The 23,642-nt window shown below is 41.2% G+C and overlaps 2 protein-coding genes across 5 annotated transcripts in view; one reads left to right on the plus strand and one right to left on the minus strand.

Annotated features, from left to right (window-relative positions):
• The window catches only part of FBXO36 (F-box protein 36), a 58,237-nt gene extending 43,611 nt beyond the window's left edge, over window positions 1-14,626 (minus strand). Inside the window, exon 1 of the mRNA XM_054984218.1 lies at window positions 14,247-14,626. Within this exon, the coding sequence (XP_054840193.1) occupies window positions 14,247-14,342 (96 nt within the window). The 5' untranslated portion in view covers window positions 14,343-14,626. The remainder of the gene's footprint in view (window positions 1-14,246) is intronic.
• Window positions 14,627-14,816: 190 nt separating this feature from the next.
• The window catches only part of TRIP12 (thyroid hormone receptor interactor 12), a 106,658-nt gene continuing 97,832 nt past the window's right edge, over window positions 14,817-23,642 (plus strand). For 3 of the 4 annotated variants that reach the window (XM_054983208.1, XM_054983209.1, XM_054983210.1), the window contains exon 1: window positions 14,817-14,982. The gene's annotated coding sequence lies outside the window, so the exon portion shown is untranslated. The remainder of the gene's footprint in view (window positions 14,983-23,642) is intronic. The other variant, XM_054983211.1, reaches the window with a different exon arrangement.

Here is a 23,642-nt window from a genome sequence, read left to right on the forward strand (position 1 = left end):
TTAGTTAAGTAGTCCAAGGCTCTAAGCTGCCTCCTAATTATACACCAGCAGAAAGAATTAATGTCTGCTAATTAAAGTATGTCTCCAACTGTCATAGCCAAAAAGCAAAACAAAAAAGCTAGCCAGTGATATCTGCTTCAGTGGCAGAACCGCCCCATCTAATATTTTTTAATGGCTGCCTAGAAACAATAACAATTCTGTCTCCAGTTCTTGAAGCGGGATTTTAAAAAATTCTCTCTAGTTTGGTATGCACACATGCAGATGACTTTATATCAGTTAATTTGTTCTACTAAACATACCTCAGTGGTTTTCTACAGAAGTTTATCAGGAAAATAAAAGCCTTTTAAAGAACAATTCACTTCAGATATCATACTCCCTAAGGTATTCAACTCTGTTTTTGGGAATCCCATTCAGATCCCCAAAGTGTAATAGAGCAGATAATGAATTAATGTATTCCATAAATACTGGGTTTAGATGCTTCACACTGCAGTAATATTATTTATAAAACTTACTAATCATCTTCCTATTAAAAAAGACAAAGGTAAAATATGGTATACTTTACAGTATAAAGATGGGTAATTGAAGGAATTAATAAAACAAGCAAACAATAAAGACCTAAAATATTCTTAAATATTCATAAATAAGTTTCAGTTAAAACAAAAATAAATAAAAAGGTCAATGGTATACCTAAAACAAAGAGATGAAGCAACCAGGCAAATTATCTATCAGAAGGGCATTGTACAATAGCTATACTATTTTCACCAGACATTGTCAGAGGATGAATCCAGTGCAAAATACTGAAGAAGACCGAGAACATCCTAAAAAATGGCTCCCACAGATCTGTAATCCCCATTTATTTAATCTCCACTTGGCCTTTTCACCATAATGCCATGATCCACTAAGCATCTGAATAAAACAGGAAAACATTATTCAAATATTGAGAGTGCTGCAGTAAATGAAGCTCTTCTATGTATAGTGACATTTGGTAAGTGTTATTGATAGCTTCTCATTTGCCCGTTATGCTGGTCTGAGAGCAAGAGTTGTTCGACAGTTTGATTAGAGCTGAAGGAATCCAGTATCATCTGCAGATATCATTCAATGCATAGGTATCATGCAGTACAAATTCTGTAGGACCTGGAAGAGCTCTCATCCAACACAACCATTGTTTCAACAAAGATTTGACCATCTAAATAGCAAATGTCTAACTCCTAACCTATCTCATGGGGTTGCTGTTAGGATAAAACAGAGGAGGATGGTGTAAGCTGATCTAGGTCACCATTGGGAAGATGGGCTTTACATGAAAGAAAGAAAGAAAGAAAGAAAGAAAGAAAGAAAGAAAGAAAGAAAGAAAGAAAGAAAGAAAGAAAGAAAGAAAGAAAGAAAGAAAGAAATGCTAAGCAGAGTTACATCCTTATTAGTCCACGGAAGTCAATGGGTTTAGAAGAGTATAACTAGGATAGCCCTGTTAGCTCTACAAAAGTATTTAATTTAAAATGCAGGAACATGTGAACTGAATGTGCAAGGGCTGTTCTGTCTTTTTTAACACAAACAGGGCTCATTTCGAGGGGGAATGCACAGAAATGCAGTTCCGGCAGTTCCCCAAAGAGGTCACATGTCAGGTGGCCCTGCCCACTGGACTCTCATCCATTTTGAGCCTGTTTCAGCCTGGATTGGGGCCGAAGTGGCCTGACCCTGACCATTTTGGGCCCCTTTTCAGCCCCTTTTTGCCACTTTGGGCCCAATTTCGGCCCTGAATGGCCAGGATTGGGTCCAAAACAGCCAGGATAGGTGATGTCAGGGGTGTGGCATATGCAATTCAGTCATGCTAATGACACTTCCGGTGATGTCAAGTGGCGTGGCATATGCTAATAAGGTATGCTAATTAGTTATGCTAATGAGTTCCTCCAGCTCTTTTTCTACGAAATGACCCCTGAACACAAATATCATCACACTTCTTACAGAATTATTTATTTTCTAATCAGTATAAACATGATTTACTCATATTTACAGTGACCATTTCACAAATGCTGTGTGAATGTGAAGGGCCACAGCTTCATAACTTGTGCCATTTGTGAGAAAAGGTGGTCTTTCTTGACAGCCTTGTACAGAAAGTTATCAGGATTCTTGTGATGACAGCAGGCTTTTTAAAAAAGGTTGCATTGCCTCTGTGTATAGCAGCCATATGGAGCCGGATATTCTCACAAGTGCTCCCTGGCTGAGAGTCTAACAGAAGCCCTGCATGTTTCAAAGGAACCTCTGTGCAAACCAGACCAAAGTAGCAGTACTTTAAGTTATCTATATAGTTACAGCATTTAATCTGATAAAAATTATAAACAGAAGAGAAATACATAGGTTGGGGTATATCTGTACTGGGCTGCTCTGCCCTGTTCCTATAATGGGCTTTATGTCAGGCTACCTTTGAAGGCAACACATAAACTTCAGTTTTCAGAATGTGGCAACCTGATTATTGTCAATAGCTAGCTGATAGGAACATGTCTATTTTAAAACTGCTACAATAGTTGCCAATTTGTTTCTGAGGTCAATTCAAGGTGCTAGTTGTGACCTTTAAAGCCCTTTATGGATTTGGTTCCACATATCTGAAGGACTGTTTCTTCCCATATGTCCCAGTTTTCTAGTTGCGCCTACTAGATGGTTCTTGCACACACACTTAGGGTACCCTGCCTTGTATCCACTAGTGCCTTTGCCTTTTCTACTGTAACTCCCACTCTGTGGAATGAAATCCATGAGGAGGTGGGGGGTACCATCTCCAGAAATGTTTAGATGGTGCTGTGCAGCCATTTAATGGGCTATAGACTGCAATTATCTTTTAGGATGGAGGGAGATATTTGGGATTTCATTTTATTTATATGTTAAATTTGATTTGTAAACCACCATGAGGAAAGGCAGAAAATAAATATCTCCATTAAAAATAAACAATAACTGGGTCAACATAGTCTGTTAAGATGTAATTACAGCAATGTTACACCAAAATTGCAGATTGTACCATAAAAATACAGCAGGCTTAAGCAAACCAATTTTCTGGCAAGTCAATCCACAAGCAGACAAAGAAATAACTCTTCCCTTCCTTATCCTTACTTACTTGCCTGTGCTGCCATACTCATAATAACTGTTAGATAGAAACCCCACTTAATTATGCCCTTCAAGAGGTGTTGTGCCCTGACAGCCAATCATAGAGCAACCTACCCCAAAGTCATCCTGGTCAGACTAAACAATTTTGATACAACTGAAAGACTGAGACATGCTGGAATTTGGTCAGCTTTGACAGGCCTCTGACACTTCAGTGATTTGCAGCTTCCCTAATGAGAGTGGAGGGTGAGCAGAGAATAATCAGCTGAGACCTCAGATTTTTAGTGCTCATTTTTCAAGTTCCAAACTAAGATAATTAAAGGAGTATCAGGATGCAGTCTTAGGTATATTTACTTGAAAGTTGTTCTGCTCAAATTAATATAACTAGGTAAATATTATTAAGCTAGGGATGCCAGCCAATATTGGCAACCAACTGGGAGAGTTTTGGGGCAGGGACAATCTTCTTGATGTCACACTGACATTCCACTTCTGGTGGACAACTGGACATCATGCCAAGGTGATGCTCTAGATTCACCCAAGACTGAGTTCCAGGGAAAAACTTGAAGTGATATTGAGCATTGGTGCAATGCCAAGCAGCCCCCTTAATTTCCCCCCTGCTTGTTCAACAGTGGCAAGGAACAGGAGGCTCAGCCAGGCAGTCTTCCACTATGAAGGGAGACTTACCACCCATACTAAGATTCAGCTGCCAAATGCAACATCTACCCCCATCTAAGCTCTAGCCAGTGAGGTCAGTAGGCCTTTTATTTATCTTCAAGACTTAACTCTTTCTAGGAAGTAGTATGGGCTAAGGAGACATAAGTTAGAAAGTTTTAGTATTTAGTGCATTCTAAAGTGAGTTTGGAAATTTCTAAGGTGATTTGCAGTGAAATCTTAAGCAGAGTTACTCCAGTCTAAGTCCACTGAAATCAATGGTGGATTGGGAAATGAACTTGCATGGATCCTGGTGAACCTTGACTAGAGATGTAAACTTTCCAGAAGTCTGAAGCCATGAAAACTCTAGGGATTTTGTGTGTGTGCATGCATGCGTGTGTGTGTGGGGGGGGGGGGCACAGACATTTGGAGAAAAATTGAAATATTTGCAATAGTTTCCTATGAAACTTACATTTATTTTACTGCTTTAACAACATAAAATGCATAAAACATAAAATGCATCATTCATAACTTTGCATGTAAAATTGTACTTTGGGCATATTTAAGGAATTTAAAAGCATAAACACCTTACTTTTCTACAAATCTAGTATTACAAAAAAATCCAGTACTAGAGAGTAAACTAAAAACCTCTGCATCCTATGCCACCTTAGCATACGTATCTTAATTTTTGCCATCTGAGAGGCAAAAGAAACACAAGAAAGTGTATTATTTGGATATAAATAGCCTCAGTCAATCTGACTGCTAGGTTATTTGGATATTAAATTAATCGTTATAACATTGCAAACACTTTAATGAGTATGTTATCAAATATCATGCAAAAACCGCGGAAGATAGTGTCTTCTCGCGAGAGTTTTGCGTGACATTGTGCAAAACTTTCGCAAGAAGACGCTATCTTCCGCGGGTTTTGCACAATATTTTGCAACGTTCCGGCAGCAGGTAAGCAGTGTGAAGAGGGCCATGGACAAAATTATTCTCATTTAAGCAAAAAACATATCCTTCAAAATATGTTGAATATATCTACAGTATACATAGGCAATATCATTATCTAATGTGGCAGATTGTCCTACTTTAAACAGTCCATACTTTACATTTAGGGCAAGTCTTTATTTCACTTAGTCAAAAAATATTTCATAGGATTTCTCCCCCCCCCAATGTTTTTAAGGAGAATCAAAAGAGGGTAATCTCACAGCTAAAGCTGAGCAGTTTTGTGAAGTGTCTTCCAAGGGATTGCCACCACTTTGCAACTTCCAATTTCTGCTGTGATTTTCCTCAGGGTGTGGTGGAGGGAGACAAAATATAAACCAGATGAAAGGAGAGGCCTGTATTTCTGTAGTTTCCTCTTGCTCTCCTGAGTACAACTGGGGCCAAAGTTTTAGTCCAGCTGGGTGGTGGTGGTGTTTATTTACTATATTTATAGCCTGCCTTTTATTGCTGAGACTCAAAGCAGATTACAAAGTTAAAATGAACAATGGAGCAAAGAAAACAGTGTAAGCTAGACCATAAACAATGCAGCAACCAGTTAACAAACATTTTAAAATTGAGGTGGTACAAACAGGATAATATATACAGCAAATGGAGCAACAGATGACAACCCTATTCCTTATATGAAAATGACCAGTTCCGTTTACTGTAACCTTATTCCTTCTATAAAAATGCCCTCGTAATCATTTGAAAGCAATGCAGTACAAACAAGATAATACAAACAATGAACTCTAAGCCATGTGGATTGTGTATCACACAGACTATGTTTAGTATATGGATAAGCTTTTGCTACCTTCTTGCAGTATGTGTGAAATGGGGAAAAAAAGGAAAGAAAGAATATTTATTTGCAATTAGTCCAAGAACTCATACGCTACGCTGCGTTCCCTAATGAATGGCTGACTAAACTCTTTTGACACAATGGTATTATGGAATATATAACAATATTTATTAGTGCACGTAGATTAGCAGAGAGATCAGAACTGCATTACTAAAGGGAGACACATGTGATAAAATCACAACCTGTGATAAACTGATTTGACATAGAATCTGAAAAAGTCAGATGAATATTCAACACTTAAAATTCTCAGGGTGCCCTGATGTAGAGGCTGGCTGAAACCAACAGTGGAAATCTTAAGATCTCAGCACACTTTTACTAAAATCCATCTGCTCAAAGTTGAAAATCAGACTCAATATACAGATAGTGTTGAATTCTATGATGAGCACAGCTGTTAAGATATAACCTAATAAGTGTTTTATGACTATCATTTACAACCATATTAAAAACAAAAAATAAGTGGTATATGTTAATTAAGGTCAAATAATATCACAAATAGTAATTTGCTAAAAAGCATTTTTTTAAAAAAGTAACATATTGATAAATTCTTTGAAAAGAAAAAGTAATCAATCAGCAAATAGAAAATAATTTCCATTCTTCTATAGAGAAGGTAGTACTAGTGTTAAGACTTAAGAATATCTGCAAAGGTTAAACTGTTACCCATTCAGTAACAAGAGCACAACTAAGTTACACACTAAAATCAAAAGCAGCCTGTGGTCTACAAGATCAAATAAATAATTATATTTGACTATGTGCAATGAAGAAGGTTGAATAGAACTGAGAGTTTCAGATTTGGAATTTGTGAACTCTCCAATGCTGCCAATCTTATGTTGTAAAGCCTCCGTAAGCCACCTATGGCTCTGATCCTGGTTGGAAAGGAAACAAAAAGCTTGAACTGCCTGGACTCCCAGTCATCTCGAAAGTTAATGTTTACTCCACCCATGTTCACTCTAGTTGCTGCCTTTTCCTGCAATTTGATTCTACTTATTTCCGGTTTACACCAATCTTTCCAGTTGTCAGTATTATTACAAAATACTTGCTCTTTCTATTGTCCTGGGTTCATACTGCTGTACAACACTGGTCTTTTAAAGTGATTTTTTCTGTTTTAGAGACTTCCTAAAGCTGAAGGATGTTTTGTGGGATTTCTATGAATCAGTTCTCAGGATGTTTCTAAAAATATTTTGAGTTTGGATAGGCTAAACTTTTGTTGATAGAATGAGAAATGTGCAGATACTTTGATTATATAAGTCTGTTTGAATACTAAAACTTTATTTCTTGAACTTGGGCGAGTCACTCAACCTACCTCACAGGGTTGTTGTAAGGATACAATGAAGAAAAGGAGACTGATGTAAGCTGCTTTAGGTCATCTTTGAGGAGAAAGGCAAGTTATAAATGAAGTAAATAAAATAATTTCAGAAATGGAAGATGACATTCTGAAAAAATGCTATTAACCAAGTTTTCAGTGCTTTAAAAAATGTCTTTGTTTTAGAATCTTTAAGCAGGTGAAGACATCCTTTTTGGCAGGATTTTGGTTTGAGTTATTATTTCTGATGGTTGAGATATTTTGCTGCTGTTGGATTTAGGCTGGTACTGCTTTGCATACTATTTGATATTGGCTGCTGGTTCTTTTATCTTTATTTTCTTTGCATTTTACTGTATGCACTGCTTTTAACTTTTTATCTTACTTTACGCTGCTTTGGGACTTACACAGTACTGTAGAAAATAGAAAATGACTCAAACTACCTGAACATCCTCCCCCCTCCCCAGCAACGTGGTGAACAAGTATAACGATATTGGAAAATCACCAGCATCTCAAACCCAGAATCTCAGAGGGCAGGATTCTGATGATGTCACATACTTTTGCATTACAGCTGTATTGAATGTCACTTCTATTGAATGTCAATTCAGCTCATGTAACCGTCAAGTTACACAGAGCAATAAATGGGCAGGATTCCTTCTGAAGGAGATTTTCATTTGGAAGACAGCTACGTTTGCTTTCTCTGCTTAGCTGACATAAACTTAGTCTCTTGCAAAAGCTATTTTGCTTATCTTTCTTAACTTGCAGAGAAATCAAGCTCTTTCAAACAAGCAACCATAGTTTGGCAGTTACCCCTGACCTATTTTAAAACAATATTATCTAAAAAAAAATCGATGTGAAGTATCCTTTGGGGGAAAATATACCCTCCCCCCACAATGATTACTAGATTTAACTGTCTCGTCACTTCAGTAAAATATATTGTTCTACATCTAATTTTTCCCCAGGTATTTGAACTGAGCTTTTATGAATCCTTTCATCTGGCAGTTAGTTCTGTATTTTCTGACAGTGTTTTAAAAATATTGTTATACAGTGATTTTAATTGCATTTTTGTTTCAAGAGGACCATGTTTCAAGCTGATATGGAAAGATGGGATAAAAATATTTTAAAACAAACACAAGGGAGTCACTAATATAAGTAAAATAAAAAAGAGTCCAGTAGCACCTTTAAGACTAACCAATTTTATTGTAGCATAAGCTTTCGAGAATCACGTGATTCTCGAAAGCTTATGCTACAATAAAATTGGTTAGTCTTAAAGGTGCTACTGGACTCTTTTTTATTTTGCTACTACAGACTAACACGGCTAACTCCTCTGGAACTAATATAAGTGGTCATGAAACATCATTTAAAAAGTATGGAATGTCATTAAAATAGGTGAAACACAAGAATAGTGTGCTATAATGGCTGAATTTTTAGGTCGAGATTTGGGAGACCCATGATGAAATCCATCAGTCATTAAGCTCATTGAGGCAATCCCAAGCAAGTTGTTATCTCTGACCTACCTCACAGAGCTTCTGTAATGCTAAGTGTCACTTTAAGTTCTTTGGAGGAAGTTTCAATGCACAAATTATACAAGTGAAGAATATACAACAACTTTGCAGACCTGTGTATACAGACCAATAGGAAGCAATCTGGTAGAAGAACCCAAATGACTGCAACAGAAAATCTGAACATCTTTATTATTTATTTAGAAAATTATGAGTAATAAAACAACTAATTGAAACCTTGATATGTTTTCATATACTGTTAAACATAATGGTAAAAATATAGATATAGTCAAGAAAACACAAGAGAGGCTTTAGGGAAAGAAATTTTCTTCCATAGACACATTTCATTTACTGTAGGTAAATGTTCTACACGTTACATTAAGAAACCATATGCCTGGCCAAATAGAGTAGGTGACAGATGTAATATTAATTACACATTCAGTAGAATGTTCTCTAGTTACATTTCTATTATTACTGTCCCAGTTTAATTAGGCAATGGATGCATAAGATGACTTCTTTTTGTCCTTTATTGTCTCACGCGCAATGAATGGTTGATCCTGCTCTCAAACTAACCTCACCATCTGGAACAACCTCGTTGCATTAACTGAGTTCCATCCTAATTCTTTTTCGTAGCCCTTTTTTCTTTGTGACTCACTGCTATTCACAGTCATATTCTAGTAGTGTTCCTGATCATGTTAGCCCTTCTTGTCCTTTATAGTATTCAAGTATGACCTAATATTATTGAAGATTTGGAGGAAAAATCTTTAAAACAGAAAAGTGACACTGATAGCCATCTCCCTGCAGAAATTCTCAGTGATAGACAATTAAGCAGGGTTTATCAGAGTTACACAAACTTAGATGCAAAGAAAGCTGCTTGGAGGTATGCTTGTTTTGACCACTGATAACACAGAATACTTATTAAATGCTTCAGTCAACAGGAGAAATCAGTACCTTGCATATTTTTTTCTATTCATTGTATAACAACATGAGATTGAGGCAGAAGCTGACAAGTTTTTTCCATTGTTTCCTTTATTCAAGAAAGCATACAGGGAACTGGTCAGCCTCTCCGTTGGCATATTGCAGAGATTTAATGGCATAACACAAAGATATGCTGTTGGACTGATCTGGTGGTACCGAACCACGGCCGAGCAGTGGCACCACAACACTGCAGCAACACTGCACAACACTCCTGTTGGAGTGCAACCAACATTTTCCATGCAACTGTGGGGAAGTCGGGTGCAGATGGTCATGAAAAAAACACTGTAGTATGAGAACTGATTTGGCCTATGCAGAAGGGGTTAAAGAATGGGTATGCTATATGAGACCAAAGGTCACTGACATGGCAGAGCTGCAAGGGGTGTGTGTGTGGAATCAGCCACAGAGGGCCAGCAGACCCGAGGACCTGATTTCTCATCACCACAAGAGGGCTGTCACCAACAATGGCCTCCTGCAAATGGCACCTTGAGCCTCACCCACTGCTGATCCATGACCTCTGCAGATTACAGGGGGCATACTCTGCAGATCTCTGATGCCTGGCTGTTGGCCTGATCAAAGTGGGATGCTAGCCATGGGTCCCTGTGGGTCCCCTGGGTCTGTGAATGGGTATACATCTTTACAGGCAAAACCTTGCTTGTGTGTTTCCTCCATTTGCAGAACCCAAATAGTGATCTGTCCTCATGCCACTGAAGATCCACCATCCAGAACCATCTACGGCAGCAGCAAGGCCCGCTCAAGGCACCTGGATTATGCTGCCTAGAATCCCAGTTGTTGGCCCAGGGGATGCTGTGCTCCAAAGATGCCCATGACTTGCAATGGGGCTAGGCATGGACCCATCTTGTGATGGAAACCAAGTAGTACAAATTCATAAATAAATGATCGACTTTGTTATGAACTCTACACTATCAACACACCAACCCAAACTACAACATAAGCAACTCAGCAAGAAAGCGGGCCATGCTTTGGGTGAATGACAGGGTAGGCTGCACAGGCACCCCATTTCAGTCCATAGATGGTGGTTAACGATTCCTACAGTGCTTGTCACCCAGTGATGCCCCAGTGAGGTCACAGACCCTGCCCATGGCCCCAGCAAGCAGCTGGAGATGCCCCCATATCCTCCTGGCCAATAGGCCAGCCACCATAAGACAGGCCTATGACATGCACCATGAGGCCACACATATGTGCTTCTCCATGTTGTGCAGCAGCACTTGTATACTGGTCATCTCTCTCTCTCTCTCTCTATGTGCTGCCGCATGGTTGCCACCTGGTCTACCCGAGCCTCCAACTGGCATAGGACCACCAGCATGGCCATAAGCAAAGTGCCTGTGGGGAGGAATGGGGGAAGATTCATCTGCTGCCCATGAGATCACCTGCCCTGTCCCAGTTCCCACACTGCAGCCAGAATGAAAGCATGTGATCAGCTGGCCAGCGCCCTTGGTGCAGAGGCCAGCCACCATTTGACCTGTAGGATGATCCTGGACCAGTATCACCCCGCCCCCCCAAAGATGGCCCTCACATGGCACAAACTCACCCTTGATGGCTCAGATTTGTGTGGTGTGGGGACATCAGCTGGGGAGTGAGTACCCACAGGGGTGGCTGCTGCCCTGCATGTTCTCACTTCTAGGAGCTGCTCTTACATGAATAAGTTCCAGCTGGAATCTAAGTAATCTTGCTTCCTGCTGCTTATTACTCTATTCTTTCATTTTTTCCCCATTTTCAGACAAAGCATTATTTCCTTATCTAGGGATCATCTTGGATCTTCCAAAAAACTTCCAAAATTTGTTTTACATTTCTTGTTGGGATTTCCCAGCAAAAAACAAAGAAAATTGGATTTCTCAACAAAAACAGGGGGGAAAAGTGTTTGAATTTGACTCCCATACTGCTGCCAACCACTTGAGATGGAAGGAATGGGTAGAGGTGCCTTTACTGGCTGGGAAATCTCCCTTAGACAAAGGGTTCCTGCAAAAGGACCTAGCAATGGCTGCCACTATTCAGGGACACCCGGAGAACAACTAGACTGATACTTTGAGAAGGTATCCTTCTAGTGTGATACTAAACCCATATGCAAGTAACAAGGTTAAACCCTGGAAAATACCTTATAGCAAAAAATGTAGTGTCTTTGCAGTATGGCATATAGGGAAGTGATTAAGAGAAATATCACAGAGAAATATACAATACTAAATATATTGTAATAGACAGAACCAAGAAATGTCTTTATAAAGAAAAGGATTTATTATAAAATAGAGGGGAGAAAAGAAAAAAAGGTGGTTGGAGTCCAAAAGGGATTTAAAAGAGGGAGATGGACAAACACAAAACAGGGAAGAGCACACTTTATCATAGCCCACAGACTTCTAAATAAAAAGCAACAAAGTAGATATAACTCAGGTAAGTACATGTTATCTATGCTGTAGTAGATTCCTCAGAGCATGTACAGAGTTCCTTACAGTACCAAGATGATGGAGGAGTCTTTCACTCTATGAGCCAATCTTGGGGTCACCACATTTCACAGTGTTCCAAATGGACAAAAAGAAAGATCCAGAACTCTCAGATATTTGTGGGAAATGGAATCTGATATTAGTCAGCCTCCTTTGTAAGACTGACTTAGCTAACTTAGCCAATCATGTTACTGTTACCAATCAGATAAATTCCAGAATGATAGTCCCACCTGCCAAATAGTTGTTAATGCCTCTGAACTTCCATGACAAATAGTTGGTCTGGCCTAAACTGATTTTTCCTTTATCTACAAAAATTAAGTTTGACAAGACGGTCCAATGTGGAATGGGGATGGAGGGGTTATTCTAATGTAAACCTCAGGGGTCCAAGACTCCAGATGCTCTAGTGTGCAGTCTTGATCAGTATTGAAGTTCAGGGTTTCTGTCACACCAGACATTAGCTATTATTTCTGGGCGACAGAATCACAAGAAGCTGTTAACCCAGAGAATACAATTAGTGCCCAGGTTCAATACTAATACGTAGGAAAAAGCATACAAACCACACATGCAATTTTCAGTATGTATCTGAAGAAGCCAAGACAGCCTATATGTAGTTATTGCATTTTATCTACCATAAATGCTACAAGGTATTTTAGGATGAAAGATAGAAATTACATCAAGATTACCCAGTGAGATTCATGACTAAATGAAGGTTTGAATTTTTGCTTCCAACATTACTTATTATACCAAACAACTCTGTGATCTAAGGATAAAGTGATTCCTTTACTTTTTGAATTCCTGAAGAGATAAACAAGAGATTTTTTTTGAAAAACTGTATTATTACTCATGCACCTGGTCTATAAATACTTGCCCTAGTTTATGTGCAGCATTACTAAATATTCAGCTGCTATCATTTTCTATTGAGCCTTGAAGCTAAAGGCTTTGACTTTTTACACCGGCAGATCCTCTCAATGATGTCCTTGATGACCTTCAGTGTTCTATATTGCCTTCTGATAATAAACCTGACACAGCTCCCAGCTCAGGAATGTTCTTACTTTCATTAGCCAGTTATAAGACCCTTTTCTTGCACTTTCAGGATCCCTGAAAAAGACATGCTTTCCTATGTGCTTTCCTAAGTCCGCAGAAGTAAGTAAATAAGACACAATTACCATTTTCAAATAAACTTGCTTCCAAGTAACAATGCTAAGTAGCAAAGTATAAATGTCCATATATGCAGAAGAGACATTTTCTCCAAGTTGTCCAAATGTCATCACTTTCCAACTCAGTAAGCAGCCCTTTTCACAAAAATGGTTTGTTCTTGTTTGAGTTCTCTGGGGTTTTTTTTTGCTGTTTCCTGTATTTATGCGGTTTTATTGAATCCAGCTATTTATCAATCATTTTATGGAATTTAATTGCACCTTATAATTAACAAGTAGATTACTATTAATATTTAATACAACAAACCTGACTACCCCTCCGGAATTATGATTATCACTTTTTTTTGGAGTATAAAATTGAAGCCTTTGGGTTGAAAAAATGATGACCCCCCCCCCCTCAGTGAACAGTTTGAGTAAAGGATGAAGAGATCACGCACAGCAGAATTTGCTCTGCTATCTGGGGGAGGAAGGTAGTTAAATTTATGCTAACTTATGCCTATCTAAGGGAGGGAGGACAACATGGTATGATGTCATAAGATCTCAGAAGCTAAGTAGGGTTGGTACTTATAAGGGGGACCACCAAGGAAGACTCTGCAGAGGAAGGCAATGGCAAACCACCTCTGCTTCTCACTTGCCTTAAAAGCCCCATGATGGAGCCACCATAAGTTGATTGAGAAGTTTGCATGTGCCTCTCAAAGCTTTTTTAAAAAAACAAATACCACTCATCAGGACAGCATTCATTAATGTACTCACCCATTTTATCCCAACAACAATCCTATGGGAGGGATTAGGCTAAGAATTTGGTCCAATGAGTTTCTCAGCTATGGCTCAGTGACAGAGCACCTACTGTATACACAGAAGGCCTCAAGATCAATCTCTAGCATCCTTAATTAAAAGGATTAGGTAGTAGCAATGTGAAAAACCTCTATTTCTCAAATTTCAAGAGGTGGCCGGTCATCTCCAAAAATTACAACTGATTTCCAGGTGAGAGAGATCAGTTCCCCGGGAGAAAATGGCTGCCTTGGAAGTTGACTCTATGGCATTATAGACAGTTGAGATATTATCGTTCTCCACAGACTCCACCCCCCAAAATCTCTCGGAATTTCCCAACCGGGGGCTGGCAACACTAGAAAGACCTCCACCTGAGACGCTGGAGAGCAGTCGTCAGTCAGAACATACAAATCAAATGGTCTAACTCTGTAAAAGGCAGCCTCACGGGCACATTACTCTCCCGAAAACAAGGGAAAACATCTCAAGGGTCTATTACGGGGAAAATTTACTCACATCCTTTCGATTCACAAGAAGCTGACAGAAGTCCTTGCTGGGCGCTGGGGCCTGTCCACGCGCCTCAAACAAAACCTCAGGGAGAAGAAACGCCATTTTAGGACGCCAACAGCCAGTAGCTATGACAACCAGGAAGGGGCGGGCATTCGGAGGGGTCACTGGAAACCCGCCCCTCTTAAAGGAGACGCATCTCTCAACTCCTCAAGCCGACGGCGCTTTACTGTCGCGGCGGCGGAAAGAGGCCCCGGAACCACCGCGGTCGAAGGGGCCAAACAGCCACCACAGACGCCACCTGTGGCTTCCCCGGCCCTAGAGAAATAACGCCTGCGCGCACCCCGGGGGTGACGACCCCGGCGGAGGGATACCTCTTTTTCCGCCAAGGAACGTCTGAGGCTGGCGGAGGGGGACGGGAAGGGTAGAACCGCCGCCAATCCGAGGGGAGGGGGGGCTGCCCGCTCCACGGCAGGGAGTGCCTAGGCAGGCAGGGGGAGGGCGCCCGCTGCTGGCGAGGGGGGGGGAGAACGGGGGCCCCGGGCCCCTTTGGGGGTAAAGTAGTCCCCGGCCTCCCCCTACGCCACTGGAGAGGGGGACGGGAGCGGAGGTAGACGGCGCGCTGGTCGGTGCTGCGGCTTCAGCTGATAATTGAAGGGAAGAGGCGCCGGGCAGGACAGAGAAGGAGCTGGAGTTGCTGGGGAAGCACGGAACGCTTTGCGGAGGCCGCGTCGGGACAAACTAGGTACTGTGGGGGCGCCGTGGTCGGTAGGGTGGGGGCGGCTGGGTTTTCTCGTCTGTCCGGAGGGTGGCAGCTCATCTCTCTCTCCCTTGTGGGCTGCGAAAGTGGGATGGGGGTTGACAGGAGGGGGGCCGTTGTGTGGAGCGTTGTGGTGGGGGCAGGCCTGGGGCCGGGAGTGGGGGGGGGGGGGGAGAAAGGTGGTGGGAGGTGACTACGGTACGGCGGTGGTCACTCGAGGCCCTCAGACGGGCTTGAGGAAGTCTTCCCCATACAAAGGAGTGTTTTTTCTGGGGGGTGGGGGTGATAAATCTCAGCTTCTCCCCATGGTGGGGGGGGGGAGGAGTGGTGGAAGAGGTGGCAGAAACAGAGCTGACAAAATGGCCAAGCGGCTGCTCGGAGCTTATCGTGATTCAGCCTTTCTCTCCTCCCCTCTCCCCGGTTCTAGCCCAGGGAGGGTTAGTGGGGCAAATCTGCCCCCCACGTTCGAGCCTGGCTCCCCAGGCACGCAGCGCACACGTATCTTCTTGCCCCCCCCCCCTCCCCATTGTGGCTTAGGCCTAGCTTCCCTTTCCTCCTCCCCCTCCGCTGGTTCCGATGAGCTGTGCCTGCCTACCAGATACAAAAGGACAGTGCCGGGCTTGACACGGCACCCCGGTTCGTACCCTACTGACCACTGCTTCCCCAGGGGGACACCCTCTCTCTATGTATATATCTGTGGTACATTATTTACTTGATAAAAGATCTCCTGCCAACGAATGCACTGAAGGGAGCGGAGGCAAAGCAGGCCAATCTTCCCTATGCCAAATAACGACAACAACAATAAAAAGGCAGAAATGCAAACTGATCAGGTGCCTCCATGTTGAGACCGGGGGAGGGGAGGCTGCGCCGCGCCGCGCGTCAAAGGGGTGCTTGTTTCATCCGGCCCCGAATTCCCAGCGCCGAAGCAGATTGTTTCCACCCCGGTAATTGTAGAGCCGGTCCTCGTCGCTGGGCCTTCGAGAAGAAACTGGCTAGTGGCTTGTTTGCGTAACGCGTCCACATTCCTCTCTGCTCCTCGGCCTCTCCCCCCACCGCGACGGCTTTCGAGTTCCTGCCGACCGGTCCGGGACTAACAGTCAAACGGATCCCGGGGCTTTCGCCAGCTCCGTAGGCCGATATGCTTGTTCTACAACTTTTATTGTTCCTGCCTCCCAATGGCCAGTCCTCCCGGAGTGGGGGGATGTTCGTCGCAGCGGGGTTTTAAAGCATCAGGAAATCGAGAAAAAGTTTAGATTAGGAACAGGGAAACATTAGGGCGGGGAGAGTGGAAAGTTTTGTCGAGGGCTTTAGGGGAAAACATCGGTGCATGGAACAAAGGTCCTGTCTGTGTTACAGAGGCCTACATGTTAGGCCTGACTATGTCGCATTTACTCAGTGGAAAGAAATGAAAGCTTGGCATGGGTTTAGATGTAGTCCATGTCTGGCATACATTTCAGAAACGCTCCTAGCGTTTGTTTTCAGGTTCGTTTTGATAGTGCAGCCTGCACTAATAATGCTGCTTCTGGGTTTCTTAATGTAAGTAGTGTTCTTCATAGTCTCCATCCTGTTCATCAGTAGCAAGTATTGATCTGACATAGATTTAAGGCCACATCCCATTCTCCTTTGACAAAGTGATTTCCCTAACACTGACTTCATGTAGATATTGGCTCTTGTGACAGTACCAGGCCTGTCATTAAAAAGAAAAAAAAGACAAAGGGGATTAAAAGGAAGAACGAGATCTTTTTGCAGCAAAAGGGTGGGTCCATGCATTGCAATTCCAAACAAGGCTTTGACAAGGGTCATCTTTCCTTTTGAGATAGGAGGTGCATGTGTGTTTGTACATGCACACATACTTTGGCTTTTGGAAGCTGGAGTGCTTTTGCCAGCTTATTTTCTCTAAGAAAATAGTTTTTTCCAAATCCTGTTCTTACTTTTTTCAACTATGTGAGCTAGCTAGAATAAAAATTTCTAAAAAAGAGAGAAAAGAAAACCAGAATGTTAAATATAGTAGAAATTAATTGCATTTTAAAAGGCCAAGAGCTTTAGATGCCAATAGTTTTATATATACAATATTTATATTTAGTATATGTTTAGGAAGGAAGCTTCCAACTAATTTAACTATTTAAATTAAGCCCAAATGATTTTCTGCTCTCATTGTGTTTAAGGATCAGTTAGACTCCTATAGAGAATTTTACCTGGTGGAGTGTATATATGTAATTTTTACTGGTTTCCTGTCTGGTTGTAGATCTCCAGTTTTCCCTCACCCAGTTGTTTCTGGAGATCTCCCTGTACCTTAGGAATGGCATTTTGATAGGTATTTTGGGCTCCAGAAGGAAAGGGGAAGGAATTTGCACTCCATGGACAAATATTCCTTCTGTCTACTGAAATCTCAGCAGGATCCTGCTGAAATCTTTACAGAATCCAAGCTATTGCCTAGAGTTGAAGACACATGGGAATAAGCTCCATGTAGACCACTGGGGTTCACTTATGAGGAAGCATGGTTGGTGTGAGGCTGGAACTTGTATATTTACACTTGATAATGGGACTAATGTCACTGCAAAATTGCAGAGGTGAAATGAGAGTCAAACTCTTAAGGCAATCCTGTATTTGTTTGGAATAAATCCTACTGTTTGTGGGGATGGGGTGAGAAATAGCAGGAACCATCTCTAGGATGGTCTTTTAGTATCTACTGGATGCTGATAGCTGTCCAGCTACTGTTATTTCTGTATCCTGATAATTTTCGATGCCTTTTTCCCCTCCCACTTTTTCATGGCCTCCATTCTGCTTTCTTTGTTTACTGTCTGTGCATATTTGTACCACTTATCAAAGGCCACATAGAGGAAGTACTGTAGCTAGTGAGGCAGCTACATGGATACCACTGTAGCTAGGTGAGCTGGCTCTCCCAGAAGTGTAGAAGAAATCATAATATGGACTATAAGACTTATAGGTTATTTTAAACATAAAATGAGCAAGATAGGAGGGGTGCCAAATAACAAAAATATTTGTAGAAATAAGGTAGCTTGAAAATACAGAGGATCCAGAGGAGTTAGCTGTGTTAGTCTGTGGTTCCAAAATAGTAAAGAATCCTGTAGTACCTTTAAGACTAACCAAGTTTATTGTAGCATAAGCTTTTGAGAACCACAGCTGTCTTTGTCAGATGCATTTGATGAAGAGAGCTGTGGTTCTTGAAAACTTAGGCTACAGTAAACTTGTTTAGTTTTAAAGGCACTACAGGACTCTTGAAAATACAGGAAGTGTAAGAACACATGATGTTGCTTTGTACAGAAATTAACCATTAGTTCATCTAGCTCAGTATTGTCTGTCCCAAAATAAATGGGGGTCTTGTGGTACCAAACAACTGAACACTGTTTATTTCAGCATAAGCTTTTGTGGACTCGAGTTCACTTGTTAGATGCAGTGAGTGAATCCTCACTGATGAGCAGTGGTTCTCCAGGTAGAGGAACATCTTTCCAAACAGCTTCTACCTGAAATCCTTTTAACTGAAGATGCCTTGGATTGAATCTGGGACGTTTTATATGCAAAACAGGTGATTTGTCACTGAGCCACGTCCTCACCCAGAAAGTGATGTGTCTTTCTTACAGTAAACTGTTGTTTATAGTTGGCAAGTAATAATTGGGGTGATGTTGCAGATTATCGTTTTGGGGAATATCTCTCTGGTGCTTTGTCACCTTTGGTGTCTGAGCATGAAGCTGGTACATAAGAGTTAGAAATACTGTTCCAGCCTAAAGTCATATACTTTAATGGAAAAGACTGTGTCTTGGAGCTAGATTGTAACATGGGGAAGGGTCTTTGTGAAATAGTTAAATAACTTTACATAGATTTCCCTTATGAGCACCTGTAATCTCTATTTGCTTGAAATAAAAGGATACTCTGAAATGGATAGCTTCCACCAAGGCTCTTAAAGATTAAAGGCATGAAGGAAAAGGGCACTCACATAAATCTAGATGTTTCTTCAACTAGAGGAAGCTACTCTGTAGATTTTAAGATGGTTAATCTTAAGGTGCTGTTAGCTGTACCTGAACAGCTGCTGTACAGCTGGGACCCCAAAACTTTTGAGCATATTGTATGTTTGTTATAATTGTACTAGGAAAATAAAGGCATCAGCTTCACACAGAATGAAACTAAATTAATTGTCCTTCCCTTTCTAGGAAATCTTGGTGCACTTGTTCTGTAAGGGGTATGGATGGCTGGGTGTTACTGATCTGTCAGAGAATTTTTAATGCATTGTCGAAGGCTTTCACGGCCGGAGAACGATGGTTGTTGTGGGTTTTCCGGGCTGTATTGCCATGGTCTTGGCATTGTAGTTCCTGACGTTTCGCCAGCAGCTGTGGCTGGCATCTTCAGAGGTGTAGCACCAAAAGACAGAGATCTACAAAAGACAGGAACTACAATGCCAAGACCACGGCAATACAGCCCGGAAAACCCACAACAACCAATTTTTAATGCCCTTGCCAACCTTATAGTATCTAGGATGTTTTGAATAAATCCACACAGTGAAAAATACTCCATACCAGAGGCCACACACAAAAAAGAAACAATGGTCCTGAATTGCACAATAATATGATGACTATATAAACATTCAGTATGTCGTGCAATAACAGTGCAAGTAAACAAAACAGCAAATATATAAGAACATAAAGTATGAGAAGAGGCAGTGAACTAGCAGATCATTGATGGTCTGCCAGCTAATTAAGTCTCGTTTTGATATCTTCTTCAGAATTGCTTTATTTACGCACTGACCTTGTGCAGATGCTTGTGCGGATGTTGTAGTCAGTCTATGAAAAACAAAAAGTCAGAATATCTATATGCACAATAAAACACCTTTGTAAACCGGTTGCAACAGAGAAATAACATTTATTGATTATGTCAGCCAAACAGGGAAGAGAAGGGAATATGTGAAACTTAAGTTGGTAACAAATAAAAAACCCATTGCAGTTAAATCACTGTGAAATAAACATGTTTGTAGTGTGCATGTGCCCTAAGCCAGTGGTTACATGTAACTGGATGTGCTCCAAGTATTGCTCACAATTGATACTGGCATTTAGAAGAAGACTGAGTTGTGTTGATAGCTTGACTGGAACCTGTCTGCAGAGAGCTCTGTGGACAGGCTACAGTCATGTAATCATTGTTAATGAACTGTCAAACCTTGCATATAATATGTCCAGAAACTTACTGAGATAATGGTAGTTCCTGGATAACCATCCTTGGTCTTCATTACTGTTCTATACCAGGGGTGCTGATACATGGCTGTGGGCTGCATCTGGTCCCTAAGTAATGTAGTCTATCGCGTTTTAATTAAGGTATGATAGGCATTTTACTTAATTTATTGCTTGCATAATCCTCTGTTTCTGAATGCCCTTTGGTCATCTGGCTATAGCTGTTCCATCAGTACTTTTTAACCCCTCCCCCACTATGCTTTGCTATAGCAGGCATATTTGTTTGCCATATTTAGATTATCTTCCCCTTCAAATTATCCAAAAAGTTTATTACTGCACATAACTGTAACTTGTGTACAATTTAAGACTATCCCTCTTCCTTAACACCTAAACTAAACTTCCCTTTCAGTTAAACAGGATATTTTTATGCACTTATTTTTCAGAATGTTTAAACTGGATTTCTTAAACCATTCACTTGCGCTAGTGCATGTAACTGCTGGCATATATGTAATTTGTGAAAATGACTTTTATATATGTTTATCCCTCCATCTTCAGTGCTGATCGATGATAGCTTTCATTTAATCCAATAAGATTATTCAGTGGACAAAAGTGTGCCAGGTGTAATTCATATTTGACTGTAAATTTCACTGGTGTGTCAATTTCCTTGAATTCCATTGATGCAAAGTAGTGGTTCACTGATGCAAAGTGGGAGGCAGAGAGGAGTACGCGTGCAGTTCTCATAATGGAGGGAAGTAAGCAGTGGGGTTCTAGAACTGGATCCCACCAATGGCTCATCTAGCCCAGCACTTTACATTGAATTGAAGGTGAGCAGCAAAGTGGCCACGTCTGCAGATAATACCAAATTATTCAGAGAACTAGTGCACTTAGTGAGGTGCTCCAAAAGGTCCTCTCGAAACTGAGTGAATAGGTAGCAGCATGAAAAATAAGGTTCATTTCAACTGAGAATATAAATCAGTGGTAACCATTCTAGTTATCCCCATTTCAACAAGAATATTTTTGCACTGGAAAAAAAACTACCCAAAATGATTAAAGTATTGGTGTTCTTTCCTTGTGAGGAAATGCTAAGGAGTTCAAGGCTTTTATGTTTAGAGAAAATAGGTTTTAAGAGGAGACATATAATTATGTGTGGGATGGAGAAGATGAATACAGAGAAATTTTTCTTCCTTTCCCATGGTACTACCACTAAGGGTACACCATGGAATGAATGGGAAATTGATTCAGAACAGACAAAAGGAACTCGAAGAGCAGCTTGTGTAATTCACTGCCACTGGATGTAAGGATAGCTTGGAGTTCAGTTGGCTTAGAAGGGATTTTGACAAATTCATGAGGGTTTGATCATCAATTGCCATTGCCCATTAACTCTGTGAAACCTACATGTTCAGAAGCAGTCATCATTTCAATACCAGTGCTGCAGGTGCAGCAACGGGGAAGCTTAGGCATCTGAGCCCTGGGGGCATCTTATTGGCCACAGAGAGAAATGCTGGGGTAGATGAGCCATTGGTGTGATCCACCATGTTGTTTTTTACAGTGTGCTTGCCTCAGGCTGGTTTTGACTATTGATATAATCATTCCAAATGTCTTCCTCCAACTTTTAATTATCATGTTCTGTGGTTTTGGAAGACCAGAAGAGTGTGAAGCAAAAGAAAAGGGGATCAGAGTGAGCTGCAGCATACATTACTCAAAGGCTTGTCTATTCAGTTTGCACAATAGTAGCAGAGCAGTTTCAGAGTCAATTAAATGGTGAAGGCGCACGAGATGCCAGTTGATCAAGCCATGATAAGTTGACTGTAGTATGTTTATTAGAAATGTTGCATGCAATGTTGCTTATTTTACTGAGAAGTATGTGTGTTGGAAAAGGGTTCCTGTTCTGAGTACATTTATTTACTTTGTTTATATCCTTCTTTTCTCCCCAGTTTTGGGGGGGTGGGAATTGGCATACATTTCTCTGTTTTGTCTTCACAACAACCATGGGAGGTAAGTTGGGTAGAGTGTGTGACTGACCCAACCCAGGAAGCTTCCGTGGGAGGGTGAGGATTTGAACTGGTGTCTGTCTCCTAGATCTTAGACTGACACCACACATGGGATTGGGGGAGGGGAATCAAATTCAGTCTGTCTTCTGAGATCAAAACTTGGCTTGGGTGTTATGTGGTCTGAACTGGGCTGTTTCTTGTAATTTGAACCCCTGCCTACCCTGGCTGGTGAAAACTGTTGAGGAAAGACTCGCTTCTCTAACTAAAACAATTGACATCTAGCTCAGGGAAGTGAGGGTACCAAATGCAAAGCTGCAGCTTAGCTGTGTTAAGGGGAAAGAAAAAAAATCATTTATACTGATTCCTGAGTCATTTGTCACCCTTTCTCAAGTGCAAGGTAGAAATAATTGTAAGGGGGAAAGGGATAACAAGATTCGTGTTGCTGTAACATGAGTTTTCCAGGGTAGCTGTCTGTTGAAAGTGTGGTCAGCGTTCAAAGGTGTAGCCCTGTAGTCTTTCACAAGGAATGAACATGAAGGTGTCATTGCTACATAGGTAAGGTTTGCTGCAGAAAGTGGAGAGGACTAAAACTTTTGACACCCACATTTAACAGCAAGTCTTGATTATGCTCTAAAGTGTGTAAAAGAGAAACTAATTCTAGTTCATGCAACTACATTTTTCAATTTTAAGCTATGACTAAAAATATTTGCATTCGGAAAACTGTCTAAAATCTCTCTTAAATTAAACCCTGAATGTAGCTAGTACTGACTGGTGCATTTGCAATTTAGGAAGAAGTGATTGGACTTTGTTCCCAAGGGAGCAGGGATGAAATGCTGGATCTCTAGCAGGAAAAAAGCTATGCCTCTATTCCTATGCTTTTTCATGAAAGAGGCTGCTTGTTAGGCCCCCAGAAAGGTAGGAACCAAGTCAATCCACCACCTTCTCCATGGGAGGAAAAATCAGAGTGGCAATCCGGGTAAGGGCTTAGCCCTACTCATTTCCTGTTCTCTGTAGCATGGTGGGAGAGGCATTATCAAACCTGTAGGAATAATTAGAGATTGGCTCACCATTGTTGGAAGTTCTTTTTCTGGCCTGTATAGAGCTGGCTGGACTGGCGGTGGGGGCGGGGGTCTGTGGTATATTGGATACTGCTTAGCAAAAGCTGTGCCACCATGGCTATCTCATAACTCACGATTCTCCCCTTCCTTTCAAAAACCCCTTTCCATATCTCCCCCCCCCCTTGTTTATGTATGATTTTTATTAAGATGTCATCTCCCATCTCTGGGTTTAAGGGCTATCAAACATAAATGCACACACAGGCTGTGATCTACAAGAGGTGATATGCATGTGGTATCCTTGTTTGTGATGTGAGGATGAATACCTGATGTACAATTGTCATTTGTTGTGTAATATACACCAAGCTTTCCCCTTTTACCATTGTGTACTTATTTACTATGTAATAATCTACCATATCTGC

The sequence above is a fragment of the Eublepharis macularius genome, chromosome 6 (genome assembly GCF_028583425.1).
Source record: "Eublepharis macularius isolate TG4126 chromosome 6, MPM_Emac_v1.0, whole genome shotgun sequence".
Lineage (NCBI taxonomy): Eukaryota > Metazoa > Chordata > Lepidosauria > Squamata > Eublepharidae > Eublepharis > Eublepharis macularius.